The sequence below is a fragment of the Poeciliopsis prolifica genome, unplaced genomic scaffold (genome assembly GCF_027474105.1).
Source record: "Poeciliopsis prolifica strain line A6 unplaced genomic scaffold, Auburn_PproV2 SCAFFOLD049, whole genome shotgun sequence".
Classification (NCBI taxonomy): Eukaryota; Metazoa; Chordata; class Actinopteri; order Cyprinodontiformes; family Poeciliidae; genus Poeciliopsis; species Poeciliopsis prolifica.
In genome coordinates this window covers 1,626,308-1,639,552 of record NW_026562424.1, presented here as the reverse complement: position 1 = coordinate 1,639,552, position 13,245 = coordinate 1,626,308, and the positions used below count along the sequence as shown (strand labels likewise).

The window sequence follows — 13,245 nt, the reverse complement described above, 5'->3', positions numbered from 1 at the left end:
GAGAAGTTAGCCGAAGCGGATATTAGCCGCAGCAGGTGTTAGCTGCAGCGGATGTTAGCTTTAGCACTAATATCTGCAGCTGCTCTGTGCCAACAAGCCGCGCCAGGTTGCCTTTGGTAGCGTTTAGTTCGTAGGTTTAGGTAACTCTTTCAGGCTTCTGCAGCTCCTGAAATCAAATATATTCATAAACAGGAAACATTTAAATCTGCTAAACAGCTTCTTTAATGTTTTCAATGAACAGCTTCATTCCCCACCAAAATATCCACCGCCTCATTTAGACGCATTTTGACTCACAAAATTAGCATCAATGTAAACAAAGCGACTGTTGTTTTTAAAAGTTTGAGGTTTTCAGCTCTTTTCATTTTCCTTTTCCAGTTTCTTGGTTTTGCTGCAGATTATTCACACGTTCACAACAACTGAGCAACTATTGGCCTTGCAAAATGAAGAAACTCCAGTTGATTGTGATAGCAATCAATAGCATTGTTGCTGAGATTAGCCGAACGTCTTGCCTGCGCTGCTGTGGTAGTTTTTCATGAGCTGCTTTCTTGTATCGATAAAATGGTGCCAAGCTTACGAGGCTCAATCTCTCACACCAGAGAAGAGGTCGAGCCAAACAGCGTTTACAAAAAATATTAAATAAAAATTTAAAAAAAATAAAAAGAAGGAAGAAGAAGAAGAAGCTATTTTTCTCTGGGTCAAAACTAAAGGAAAACTAAATTTACGAGTGGATAATTTATATCCAAATCCTCATGAATTCCTTCACAAACTATTGTACTTTTTAAATGTTCTGAATGGAACCATTTTATATTGTATATATATGAATATATTTTGTTTTACTTTGTACTGTTCATTGTACTTTGCTTTAATTTAGAAACAATATAAATAAAGAATAATACTGTGGCCACATGGTGCTGCTGATTTTTCATTTTCTCATTTTTACAAAGTGAATCTTAAACAAACTGACGCCATCGACATTCATTTTCATTCAATTTGGGGTTTTAATGATTTATTGTCATGCAAAGGGAGCATGGTGTGAAAGTAACATTAAATTATTTACTTTCCTTTTGTCTGTTAATGCAGAATGAGATCCACAATATAACAAATAAAAACATATTATACATGTATGTATAATATGTTTTTAATGCTTGTAATATAAATCCTTACAAGCGGCTCGATCCTGATCCTGCCACTGTTCCTGTTGCTAGCTCTCATGCTAACGCTAACATGATGATACGGCTAACGTTAGCATTTTAGCTCATATGTGACACATTAGCGACGTTTAGCTTACTGAATACCGTAGAGGTAGGTTGGTCAACATGCACATATTTATGTTCATGTTTGTGCGCCGCATAATATTGAATACATTTTAGCTAACTTTAGCATTGTTGCTAATTTTCAGCAGCAGGTCCTGAGATTTTCTAGTTTTAACTGCTCTTTTCTCTGCATGACTTGATAAAATAACAAAGAACAAAATTGTTTATGAAAATATGAAATCAATGCTAATTTTTGCGGATGCATTCTTTCTTCCATAAAGAAAACTTTATTCTTTCTGCAAATACAAAATTACAAACCTTTAGACATCCTCCACAGTTTGGAGATTTGTAAGTGTGGGTGTTTGTAAATTAATTAAATAATTTGAGTTATTTAGCTTTTAATATAGAAATAAAATCAGGTTTCATTTTCCACTCATGTTTTCACCATGTAATTAATTCATTTATAAATGTCAGTTTCAAACTAAATACTTAACTGCAAATAAAACATTTAGCGAGTAAGCTAAATGTTTCACTTCAAACTAAATAATTACATATTTAGCTTAAAGCAAAGTAACTAGCTGAATATTTATCTTCAAACAAAATATTTTCTCTGCATAAACTGTAGAAATACTTTGCTAGTTAACTATTTAAATAGTGAGCAAGTTAAATATTTAACTAACTAACTTCAGCAGGCTAAATATTTAATATTTAAACATTTATTTAGCTAACTAACTAGTTTACAAACTAAACATACATTCAGCAAGATAAATATTTAGCCAAATAACTCCAATTTGAACAAATATTTTGTTTGAAGCAAAATATTTAGTAAGAAATATTTAGCTTGCTAACTAAATATTTAGAGTGTAAATGAAGTTTTTAGTTAGAAACTGACTTTTCTAAGTGAGTAACTTTATGAAAATATGGATTTTGGAAACAAATCCTCTTGTATCAGGCTAAATGACCCAAACTGTAATTTACTAACTTCACCAACGTGTTTTAATTAGTTTTGATCTTCTTGGCTGGCCTCTGGTCGCCATCTGAGGTCAGCGGGTCGCCGCCATTCAGATCCTCCAGAACCGGAAGCTGCAGCCTGGCCGCGGTGGCGGCGGCCCACAAACACAACTCCAGCCGGTGAGGCGTCCAGTCCTGCAGCGGATCCACTGGGAGCAGAAAGCAGAGCCACAGATTCCCATCTGCTCTTCAGCAAACCCTCAGCTGGGCGGCGCCTCACCTCGATTCAGCTTGGCGGCCTGGGCGGCCATTTTGTCCAGGTAGAGCGCGTAGTGCTTGGCGGTGTACTGAACGGGCTGCAGGCCGGGAACGTTCTCCACTGCTTCATCGGACATGAAGGCAGCCAGAGCCGGAGCCGCTGCTGCCAACACCGCTGCAGCAAAACACTCAGTCATCAACTCACGCAGAAATATGCAGGTTTCTGCAACGTTTCTGACATTCATTTCAAAATTTACATTTCTTGACTTTCAAACTAAAATTTTCTTGTTTTTTTTTCCAGGAAACATGTGGCTTCAAATTCAGGAATTTCACAGTTTTTATGAAAAATTTTATTTTTTTTTTCTCAGAAATTTTAAAGATTCAAATACAAATTTCTGAGATTTTTCTGGCAAATTATTTGACTTTTCAAATTCAAATGTTCTTTTCCTTTATAGAAAGTTTAATAGGATTTTTTTGAAAAGAAATTTTGTAAGTTAAAATTCAGGAATTTTATTGTTTTTACAGAACATTTGAGATTTTTCTCGTATTTCTTTTAGTTTTTCAACTTAATTATTTCTGTTTTTTTCTAGAAAAAGTTTTTTAAAGATGTTTCTTATCAAATTTGTCTCATCTGATTTCTGAGATTTTTCCAAGAATTTTCAAATTGTAAAACTCAGAAAAAAAAATTTTAATAGAAAATTTGAAATTTTTCAAGCAAACTTTGAACTCTTCAAATTCAGAAATTTCCTTGTTTTTTTTTTTCCTGTGGAAATTAATTTCTTTTATTGTTTTTTAATGTCTACATCATTAAGATGCTGTTAAGCGTCTCTGTGTGCAGATGGTTTTAGTTTTATGATTTTATCTTTGAAAAATGTTGGACAGATAAAGTTTGGCCTGCAGGCTCAGCCGAGTGCGGCGGTAAGAGAGCGCGGTTCTCCTCCGTCTGAACAGAGCAAGACTCTGAACTTATTGGAAAATCAATCAGCCAGACTTCCAGCCTTCGCTGTGAAATATTGAGCTGCCGCTGTGATTCACCGCTGCAGTGTTCATGCAGAGGGGAGTGAGAAGACGCCAACCTGAGGCTGTGGCGGGGCCGACGCCTTTCAGGCCGCTGAGCTCAGCGACGGCGGCCGGAACGTCGGGCAGGAGGCCCAGCGCCGTTCTGGAGCGTTTCTGGACGGCGTCCTGGTCGTTGGAGGCCACCAGCTGCTGCAGCCTCGGCCTGAACTTCCCCCTCTGGACGACACACGAGACACACGCTGCCTTCACATCACGCATGTGAGCAAAACGTCGTCTGTTAGCGAGCAAATGTCAAGTCGGCCAATTCTATGGTGAATGGAAACGTAGCTGCTGTGGTTATTGCAGGATCCGTTTGCAGAAGAGAGTTGCTGCGCTTCTAATTGAGATGTTGGAAATTAAGGCACAAATTTTACAAAAACTCACATTTTTGATGGAATGTTTTCTGCACTAACATAACGTGGGTTTTTGGGCCACATTGAAATTGATTTATTTTACAGAATTACAATGGAAACGACAGGATGTTACTACTGCCAGAAACTATGAAGAAGATGACAGGAAGTGGTAGGATGATGATATTTTCTAGTGACTTATCGTGTGAGCAAACATATTCACATCATTTCAATTTAATTTCTTATTTAGTATAAACAGCAATGGTGAAATTGTATTTTTCCAACATCAGTAGAAAAATTTTTGTTTACATTTGTAATGGAAACAGCTAACGGGGTTAGCACTTACCGTTAGCTTCCACTCCATTAGCATCTTCAGCTCTGACAGAGTGATGTGTTTGTCAGGTCGACTCAAAATCAGCGCCGGCAATTCCTCCTGGTACCTGATCAGACATATTGCCTTAAAGCTGCAGAAAGTAGCTTTTATTTTAAAAAATGCTTTTTCTTTATCAGATTTGTTGAAACTGACAGCTTGTGGCGACAGTTTGATACGAGAGATAATTTAGGAGCTTGAAAGTCAATAGTTGGATAGAAAAAAAACCCAGATTAATTTCAGAAAATTTCTACAAAGAACATGGAAATATTTGAGTTCCAAATGGAAAAATGTAAGACTTTTCAAACTCTAAATTTTAATTGTTTTTTTTCCTAGAAAATATTTTATCCTAATCCCAAATTTCTGAGTTTAATCTAGTAAATTTTCAATGTCATAAATGTCCTATTTTGTCTCTAAAATCTCTGAAAATAATCTCACTTTTTTTTTTCTTGAAATTTTTGACTTTTCTAACTCGCAGGATTTTTGGTTTTTATAGAAACTTTCTAAGATTAATTCTAAATGGATTCATATTTTTTCTAAAAAATATTAGACTTTTGAAACTCAGAATTTTTTTCTCTTGAAAATTTATTAATCTAAAAAATTTTCTAGGAAATTTTCCACTTTTTAAACTCAGTAATGTCGTGTTTTTTTCTACAAAATTTCTGAGATTAATCTAAAAATGTCCTACTTTTGTCCTGTCTTTAATGCGCTGACGCGGCTTTGTGTTGCGTTCAGGGCTGAAAAGCAGAAATCACCATTTGTCCAGCTGCAGGAGCTTCGGCCTCCTGGCTTTGGCCGCGGCCTCCATCACGTCCCGGTACTTCTCATAAACTCTCCTCCACACTTCCGGTTTCCCGCAGCCGAACAGGGCGGCCATATTGGAGAGGGCACGGCTTCAACTAAAAATCGCAGCAGAAGAAAGATGTTTGCTTAAACTTTCAGCATAAAGCACAATAAAAACACATTGAAAAACGTATTTCAATTCAAATAATCTCGGATTAGATTCTTGTTCTTCTGCATGTTTTGTTGGCAATTTACAACCGCAGTTTTACCGCCACCTGCTGGACAGAGAAAATAGAAACAGAAAACTAAATAGAAAATGTTAAAATTGTGAATAGATAGATAGATAGATAGATAGATAGATAGATAGATAGATAGATAGATAGATAGATAGATAGATAGATAGATAGATAGATAGATAGATAGATAGATAGATAGATAGATAGATAGATGCCTTCTTTATTCTGTGAATATAATTTTCTTGCCAAATTGTTTTGATGTCATCTTTAATAATTACTTTAACCTCTGTTTTACTCAGTTAAAATTTCCAGGGATAAAAACAATGGCTAAAACTTATTCAATATTAGTAATAACCAAATATTTAGACACCAGGTTTTCTTCCAGTACCAGTTGAGAAAAACTGTCATCTCTTCTTGGGGAAGGTGAACTGGGCCGCTTTGCGTAATTCTCGCGAGATTACAGTAAAATAGTATTTCCGGTGTTACCAGCATTGAGCAACAGCTTCAGAACATAAGGTTTGTAGTTTGACACCGCTTTATTTTTCGGTATTCCTCAACTTTATGTACTTTTTGTTGTTTTTTGTAACGGAGTTGTTCACAGTTTTATACGTAAAACGTTTGCCCGCCTTTCGCGCTGTCCGTGTGTCGGTTCTGGCGGACCGGCTAATGTTAGCATCACACTGCGGTCTGTTTATGGTGGAAGTGAGCTGAGCCTCCTGCGAGCTGAGCCGTTTTCTGTCCAACTCACCAGCAGAGCGGGAATCAAGCGGGCTGTTTCGGATAAACAGATTCAGCAGAGAAATGAACCTGCGGCGCAGCGGCGAGTCGGGAGAAGCTCGCTAGGAAGCGGGCAGCCTGGCTGCGGCTCTGCTAGCTGGTGTTGCTCCGGGGATGATCTTCACGTGAGCACCGAGAGGCTCCTTATCAATCAGGTGATCAGAACATGCTGCTTTTATCTCTTTATGTCATTCACAACTATGGTTACACGAAAAACAACAACAAACATACAGCTGTACAAACGGGCATCGCAACAAATACAAAAACAAAATGTTTTTAATATTTTTCACATAAATTGCAGTGAAATATTTCTCTGAAATTGATGAATATAACATTTAATTCCACTCTATATGGTTAATAAACATTAGTGTTAATTACTGTATTACAGAAAAAAACTACAATAGTTTCCCAAACTAAAGGTCATTTAAACTATTGATTAATCTTATTTACAAAGTGATTGGTTAGTTTCTAACCTATCAAAGCACCCAGAAAGTCAAAGGTCATATTCTCAAAGCAATGGATCATTTTACTCACCACTCTAATAGTGAATGTTTTACAACATTATGCAGACATTTTCATAATTAAATCTCTGAATCAATCTTAATTTATTCAAAGATGAACTCATAATTGTAATATTGAAGGTTTTTTCACTCATTATTATTGTTTGGCAGTTTTTATTTAATAAGAGAGCATAACCTTTTAATTTTACAGTTTGCCACGATGCCTTGTATTCTATAGTTGGAGAAAACTTGAATGTTTTTTTGAGAATCAGATGGTGTGAAATTCTGACCCAGATGTTTCTCACAGGTTGGGAGGAAACTGTCCAGCTGCAGAGATTGATGAAGCCATCGGTTCTTCATAAAGTCAGTACTGCAGCTGATATAATTATTAATATGTCTAGAGTTTATTTATTTATTGTTTCTGATACAAACTAAGGCTCTAATGTTGTGTATTTATTATCGCCACCTGTTGGTAGGATATGGAACTCTTTTTATAAAAAATATTAAACATTTTGACCATTTTATTTATCTTTCTTAGATATTATTTAAAACTATTCAGTACGGTTCCATACTGAGTCAAATTCCATCAGTTTATATAAAAAATAAGTTTTATAATAATGAACTGGTCATATAATCAAGTTAAATGACCAGATGAGGTTTGCTGAGCTGCCTGGCTCTTTCTTAAATAAAAAATATCAATTATTATTCAGAATGCATACAGTGGACGTGTAAAACTCACTGACAGGAGAAGGGAAGACGTACAACTTAATGGCATTTTTAGATCCATTTTTAAGAATTTTGAACAGATTAAGAATTTCCAGAACGAGGAATTATTATGATTTTTTTTATGCATTTTTAGGATTTTTTCATGTGTTTTGTTTTTTTACGTGTGGATTTATGTTCTGTTTTTTTTTTTTACATATTTATTTTTAAATTTGTTGGTTTATTTAAATGTTTCAATTTATCTACATTTTTCATTTATTTTTTTATTATTTTACATATTTTATTCATTCCTCCATTTACATTTAAATTCTGATTTGTTGGCGTAATTTATATTTTATTGTTTTTTTTTACAGATTTCTCAGATAGTTTTTTTTCTTGAAATAATTTTTTGACTCTTCTTTCCTGTTTTTCCTGCAGCAGGAAGATGGAGAAAATGTCCCGGGTCACGACGGCCCTCGGCAGCAGCAGCATCACCGGCCGAACCATGTTCTGCCACCTGGACGCTCCGGCCAACGCCATCAGCGTGTGCCGGGACGCCGCCCAGGTGGTCGTCGCCGGGCGCAACATCTTCAAGATCTACGCCCTGGAGGAGGAGCAGTTTGTGGAGAAGCTGAACCTGCGCGTCGGCCGCAAACCGTCGCTGAACTTCAGCTGCGCCGACGTCATGTGGCACCAGATGGAGGAAAACCTGCTGGCCACGGCCGCCACCAACGGCGCCGTGGTCACCTGGAACCTGGGTAAACCGTCACGCAACAAGCAGGACCAGCTGTTCACGGAGCACAAACGCACCGTCAACAAGGTGTGCTTCCACCCGACGGAGGCCTACATGCTGCTGAGCGGCTCACAGGACGGATTCATGAAATGCTTCGATCTGCGCAAGAAGGAGTCAGTCAGCACCTTCTCAGGTAAACCAGCTACAGAAACAAACAGGAAGCAGAAACATAATCAAAGACATTTAACAGAGATATTAGATCATAAAGCATCAAAATAGCAGAAGAGCCAAAAGTTTTTCAGCAACTTTAAACTGAAATGCTTTAACACCAATAAAGATTTAAAAATTAACTACAGATCAAGTGAAAATGTGACAGTAAATAAACATTATATTAAAGAATCTAAAAATGTTGAAGGAAGGATCTCCTGTAGCAGACAGTGTTGCAACTGATCTGGTTGAGCCTCTGACTGAAGACCTTCTATGGTTTGAGTTCTGATGAACTGATGCTCCACTGAACCGTACTAAACCTTTAGAGGTAAAATTTCAGTGGTCAGAAAAGCAGACGGTGAAAAGCTGCTGCGTTTGGCTGCAGGTCAGTCGGAGAGCGTCAGGGACGTCCAGTTCAGCATGAAGGACTATTTCACCTTCGCTGCTTCCTTTGAAAACGGGAACGTCCAGCTGTGGGACATCAGGCGGCCGGATCGCTACGAGCGGATGTTCACGGCTCACACCGGCCCCGTGTTCTGCTGCGACTGGCATCCGGACGACAGGTACGACGCCGCCGCGTTTCTGCAGCAGCGCAGCAGAACGAACATCAACACACAACTGACAAGCTGATCCAGGGACTCAGAAGCAGCTCTAACCTGGAGGGGTTGAATTAAAGGGACGTTTTCTGGACGTTTGTTCCAGATTTGTGGAGCATAGAAGCTCCAGAACCAGAAGACCTGAGACGTCTGGATGCAGCTGATCTTTCAGCCGTTCAGTGATTTATAAACTAACTTCCTGCTTTTTACAGTCAATGTGACTCAGGATTTTCTCTCGATCTTTCTGGGACGTTTCTTCTTTAAACCCAGAAATGTTCTTCAGCTGATTGAAGACGGACTTTGTAACCGTCTTTATGTGGCTCTGAAGCACATGGGTCAAACTCGAGGCCCGGGGGCCAAATCTGGCCCGCCGTAGCTTTTTATGTGGCCCTCCACAGTCTAGACTAAACACTAAGTGTGATTAAATATATTATCAATCATATCAATGCAGTTTTTATCGGTTTACTGCCAATTTATATCAATCAATCCCTCCAGTTTCTTGAGAATTTAGTTGATGTGTGATTATAGTCCATGATTCATACAGCGAGTAAATAAACAGTCGCATTTATCATTAGTTCCTGAAGGGACTGAAAAGATCTTCAATAATATTATGTAATTTTAAGAATTCATTGACATATTAACAGTTTGTGAACATTTGTGCCAGAATGTGTTACCGGCCCTTTAAGAGCCTTCATGATCTTGATTTGGCCCAAATAACTTTGACACACCTGCTCTAACGGTTCAGGTGAGGGTTTCGTTTTAGAAACCATCTGCTTTCTGCTGTCCTGGTTCAGGGGTTGGCTGGCCACCGGCGGCAGAGACAAGATGGTGAAGGTTTGGGACATGACCACCAACCGCGCCAAGGAGATCTACTGCGTCCAGACCATCGCGTCGGTGGCTCGGGTCAAATGGCGCCCGGAGAAGAAGTTCCACCTGGCCACCTGCTCCATGATGGTGGACCACAACATCTACGTGTGGGACATCCGCAGACCTTTCATCCCCTTCGCCACCTTCGAGGAGCATAAAGACGTGACCACTGGGATCGTGTGGCGCCACCAGCACGACCCCCACTACCTGCTGTCCGGGTCCAAGGACAGCACGCTCTACCAGCACATGTTCAAGGACGCCACGCGGCCCGTGAACAAGGCCAACCCCGAGGGCCTGTGCTTCGGCCTGATGGGCGACCTGGCCTTCGCCGTCAACGAGAGTCTGGTCAGCGGCGACGCCGGCAGGAAGCCGTACCCCGGAGGGGACCGCCGCTACCCGTTCTTCTCCTTCAAGAAGCCCAACCCGACGGAGCAGTTCGCCCACGTGTCCAGCGCGCTGAGCGTCTTCGAGACGGACTTGGACAGCAGCCGCATGGACTGGTTCGTAAAGACGGCCCAACTCTACCTGCTCAGTGGGAAGCCGTTCACGGAGCTGTGCGACCACAACGCTACGGTGGCCCGGGAGCTCAAACGACCGCAGGTAAGACAGAACGAAGCAGGTCCTTCTGCAATCAGTGAAGTATTTTTTAATCTGAATTTGATCCGTTTCAATACGGAGAGGAATCTATATTAACATTCAATTATATTATATTCATTCTTTAAATTTCCTCATTTTATTTTGCTGCAACCAGGAACTAAAGCCAATAAATGAATAGCATTAATAAATGAATAGCATTAAATATCACAACAGACAGCAAAGAATAAACAGCAGCAGTTTCAAGTTTCCCCACTTAAAAAATGAAAAACAAAACCAGCATCATCTGGGCAGCATTTCACATATTTACATCAAAAACCTGATCAATAATTATTGGTATATCACAAAAAATAGAAAGAAAATTTAAATTGGGTCGATCAGAACACCACAGGCTTTTTATTAACTTATTTAAAAATAAAGATTTTCTAATGCAAACTTCAGCATGAGAAAGAAATGCTGACAGTAAATGTTTCCAGTCAACATGCAAATTATGAGCAACTTTTAAAATTTGGCACAAAATAGGAAAAAACTCTGAATTATGTCGATCAATTGGAAAAGCAAAGCTTCTCGTTCCCTGTTGGCAAATTAAGAAAAATAAAAACCCACAAAAAGTGGACAAAAACTTTTCTCTGCAAAGTTTTTTTATTTTGAGTGAGAAAAAAAAAGGGAAAAAAAACATTTTAATTGAAAAATAAAAGTTATTTAATGTGATTTAAGGAAAGGATTTGAGCAGTCACTGTTTCCATAAAGTTTCATGTATTCTTTGAGCGAACTTTAAAATATTGCCAAATGTGTAAAAAATGGGCCAATCGATCAGTTCACCACCTGTTTCCATTTTAGCGCGTTAAATAAATGTTTTTTTTCCATTGAAAGATAACATTTACATTTCAAGAATAATGTCAAAACGATGGGAACAAAATAAAAATGTTTTGTGATTAAAGTCAAAATATTAGAAAACAATAAAAATAATATCTTGAAAAGCTGGAATAAAGTTTTGGCATCAGATCTTTGTTGGTATTTTGCATAAAATCCTGTAAAAATATGTGAAGTTTTTGTTTAAATGTGGAAAAGTTCAGCCGATTGTTGACCAAAATAACAAACCTTTATTTAATGGAAAGGTTTCGACAACATGGACCATGCTGAGAATAATGTTTTCTGACCCGGCACCCGGTCCAAACCACAGCCTCAGTAAACTGGGCAGCTTACCACTAATGAACAGGTAATCCGGTTCTCAGACTGGAATCCGGATTTCTGGAACAGCGAACCTGAATGATTCTGCTTTCAGTTTCAGCATGAAAGAAATGGGTCCGGAGAGCAGACTGGAGCGCTGCAAAGGCGAAAGCCGGCAGGACAACATCCACCTGGAGCCGGGCAACTCGCACATCAGCAACAACAACGAAGGTAAAGTTGCCGCTTCGCAGCCGGGGATTCAAACCGTCGACCCGTGAATCAGTCTGGCTTCGTTTCCAGAGAACGAGGAGACGGAGGGCAGCGACGGCCCCACAGAGTACATGTTTGGAGACGCAGAGCTGGATGACGACGACCTTTACCCCATGGAGCACGACAGCCAAACGGGTCAGCCCAGATCCCAGCAGCTCACCTCAGCGGTTTGCACTGGGCACCGCTAGCTGCGCTAACCTGAAGCAATAAGCCTGAAGCTGCTTTCTCTGCAGTGGCGGAGGAGCCGGTGTACACGCTGCCTCCCGAGGCCTTCCAGCTGCGCCACGAGATCATCGACAACCCGTCGGCGCCGGAGCACCTGCAGCAGGACAAGGCCGACTCGCCGCACGTCAGCGGCAACGAGGCGGAGGTGGCCTGCCTGACGCCCATCGAGTCGTTCTCGCTCATCTCCATTTCCCAGCCGCTGTACAGCCCGCATTTACACGCCAGCTTCTTCTGCCCCATCGTGCGCGAGATGCTGAGCCACTACGCCGAGCGCGGCGACGTGCAGATGGCCGTGTCCGTGCTCATCGTGTTGGGGGAGAGGATTCGCAAGGAGATCGACGACCTCACTCAGGTCAGGAGACACAGCAGCAGCAGCGTTTATTGGCGTTTTGTGAAGTGATTGGACAGTTTTTGGACCTGCTTTGCCTCCGTAGGAGCACTGGTACATGTCCTATATTGACCTGCTGCAGCGGTTCGAACTGTGGAACGTTTCCAACGAGGTCATCAAGCTGAGTACCTGCAGCGCCATCACCTGCCTCAACCAGACCTCCACCACACTGCACATCAACTGCAGCAACTGCAAGCGGCCAATGAGCAACAAGGGATGGATCTGTGACAGGTACAAACATTAAAGATTACATCTTTGCTTTTTTTAAACTCTTCACTTTCTAGATATTTCAGATCAATTTAACTAAATCGAACTTTTTAGTTACTTTCTAGAAATATTATTGGTTATTATTAGACCTACTGGGGTCACTTCTGCTAATGCGCTAATTGCAGAGCTAATTATTTGTTTAGTATTTTAGCAGTTTTGCTAACTGAAAATGTTTATTTTTTGCACCTTGTTTGAAAACCATAAGCGTGTGCGTCTGGCCTGCAGGTGTCGCCAGTGTGTCAGTGCGTGTGCGGTGTGCCACCATGTGGTGAAGGGGCTCTTCGTCTGGTGCCAGGGCTGCAGCCACGGCGGACACCTGGAGCACATCATGAACTGGCTGAAGAACAACTCTCACTGCCCTGCCGGATGCGGCCACCTGTGTGAATACACCTGAGACCCGATGCACACCTGGGGAACGTTTTTCACGCCTCGGAGCGCTCTGCCGCCCCCTCTGGCCTTCATGTGACGTCACAGCAACAGGTCAATCAGACCCCCGAATGTAAAACCAGCGATGGAAATGTTCAACATTTTACAGTTTTCAGATCTGAGTTACTGTTTTACATGCTAACACTTATTTTGAGCGACTGTAGATAATGTAACATTAATTTATAAGAAGGAAAATGGATTTGAGCGAAACATTAAAACACTTGATGTTAAGTTCGGCTCCGGAAGCCTGTTTGTCTTCACAT

General features: G+C 40.4%; 2 protein-coding genes across 3 annotated transcripts; one reads left to right on the top strand and one right to left on the bottom strand.

Moving 5' to 3' along the window:
- Positions 1-1,515: 1,515 nt before the first annotated feature.
- Positions 1,516-6,122, bottom strand: zgc:112496 (uncharacterized protein LOC541336 homolog). 2 transcript variants are annotated; one of them, XM_055057958.1, is made up of 6 exons: positions 6,009-6,122; positions 4,997-5,140; positions 4,218-4,311; positions 3,539-3,725; positions 2,485-2,637; positions 1,516-2,413 (listed from the first exon to the last, which is right to left on the bottom strand). In XM_055057958.1, the coding sequence occupies exons 2-6, from the start codon at positions 5,116-5,118 to the stop codon at positions 2,250-2,252; spliced, it is 720 nt and encodes a 239-aa protein (XP_054913933.1). In that variant the 5' UTR covers positions 5,119-5,140; positions 6,009-6,122; the 3' UTR covers positions 1,516-2,249. The 2 variants fall into 2 exon arrangements, with proteins under 2 accessions (XP_054913933.1, XP_054913934.1); XM_055057959.1 differs by having other exon boundaries at positions 3,539-3,698.
- Positions 6,088-13,213, top strand: wdr24 (WD repeat domain 24). The gene is made up of 11 exons (XM_055057932.1): positions 6,088-6,192; positions 6,845-6,900; positions 7,678-8,165; positions 8,565-8,742; positions 9,570-10,242; positions 11,355-11,455; positions 11,522-11,637; positions 11,707-11,811; positions 11,910-12,253; positions 12,336-12,520; positions 12,782-13,213. The coding sequence occupies exons 3-11, from the start codon at positions 7,685-7,687 to the stop codon at positions 12,948-12,950; spliced, it is 2,352 nt and encodes a 783-aa protein (XP_054913907.1). The 5' UTR covers positions 6,088-6,192; positions 6,845-6,900; positions 7,678-7,684; the 3' UTR covers positions 12,951-13,213.
- The last annotated feature ends 32 nt before the right edge of the window (positions 13,214-13,245 follow it).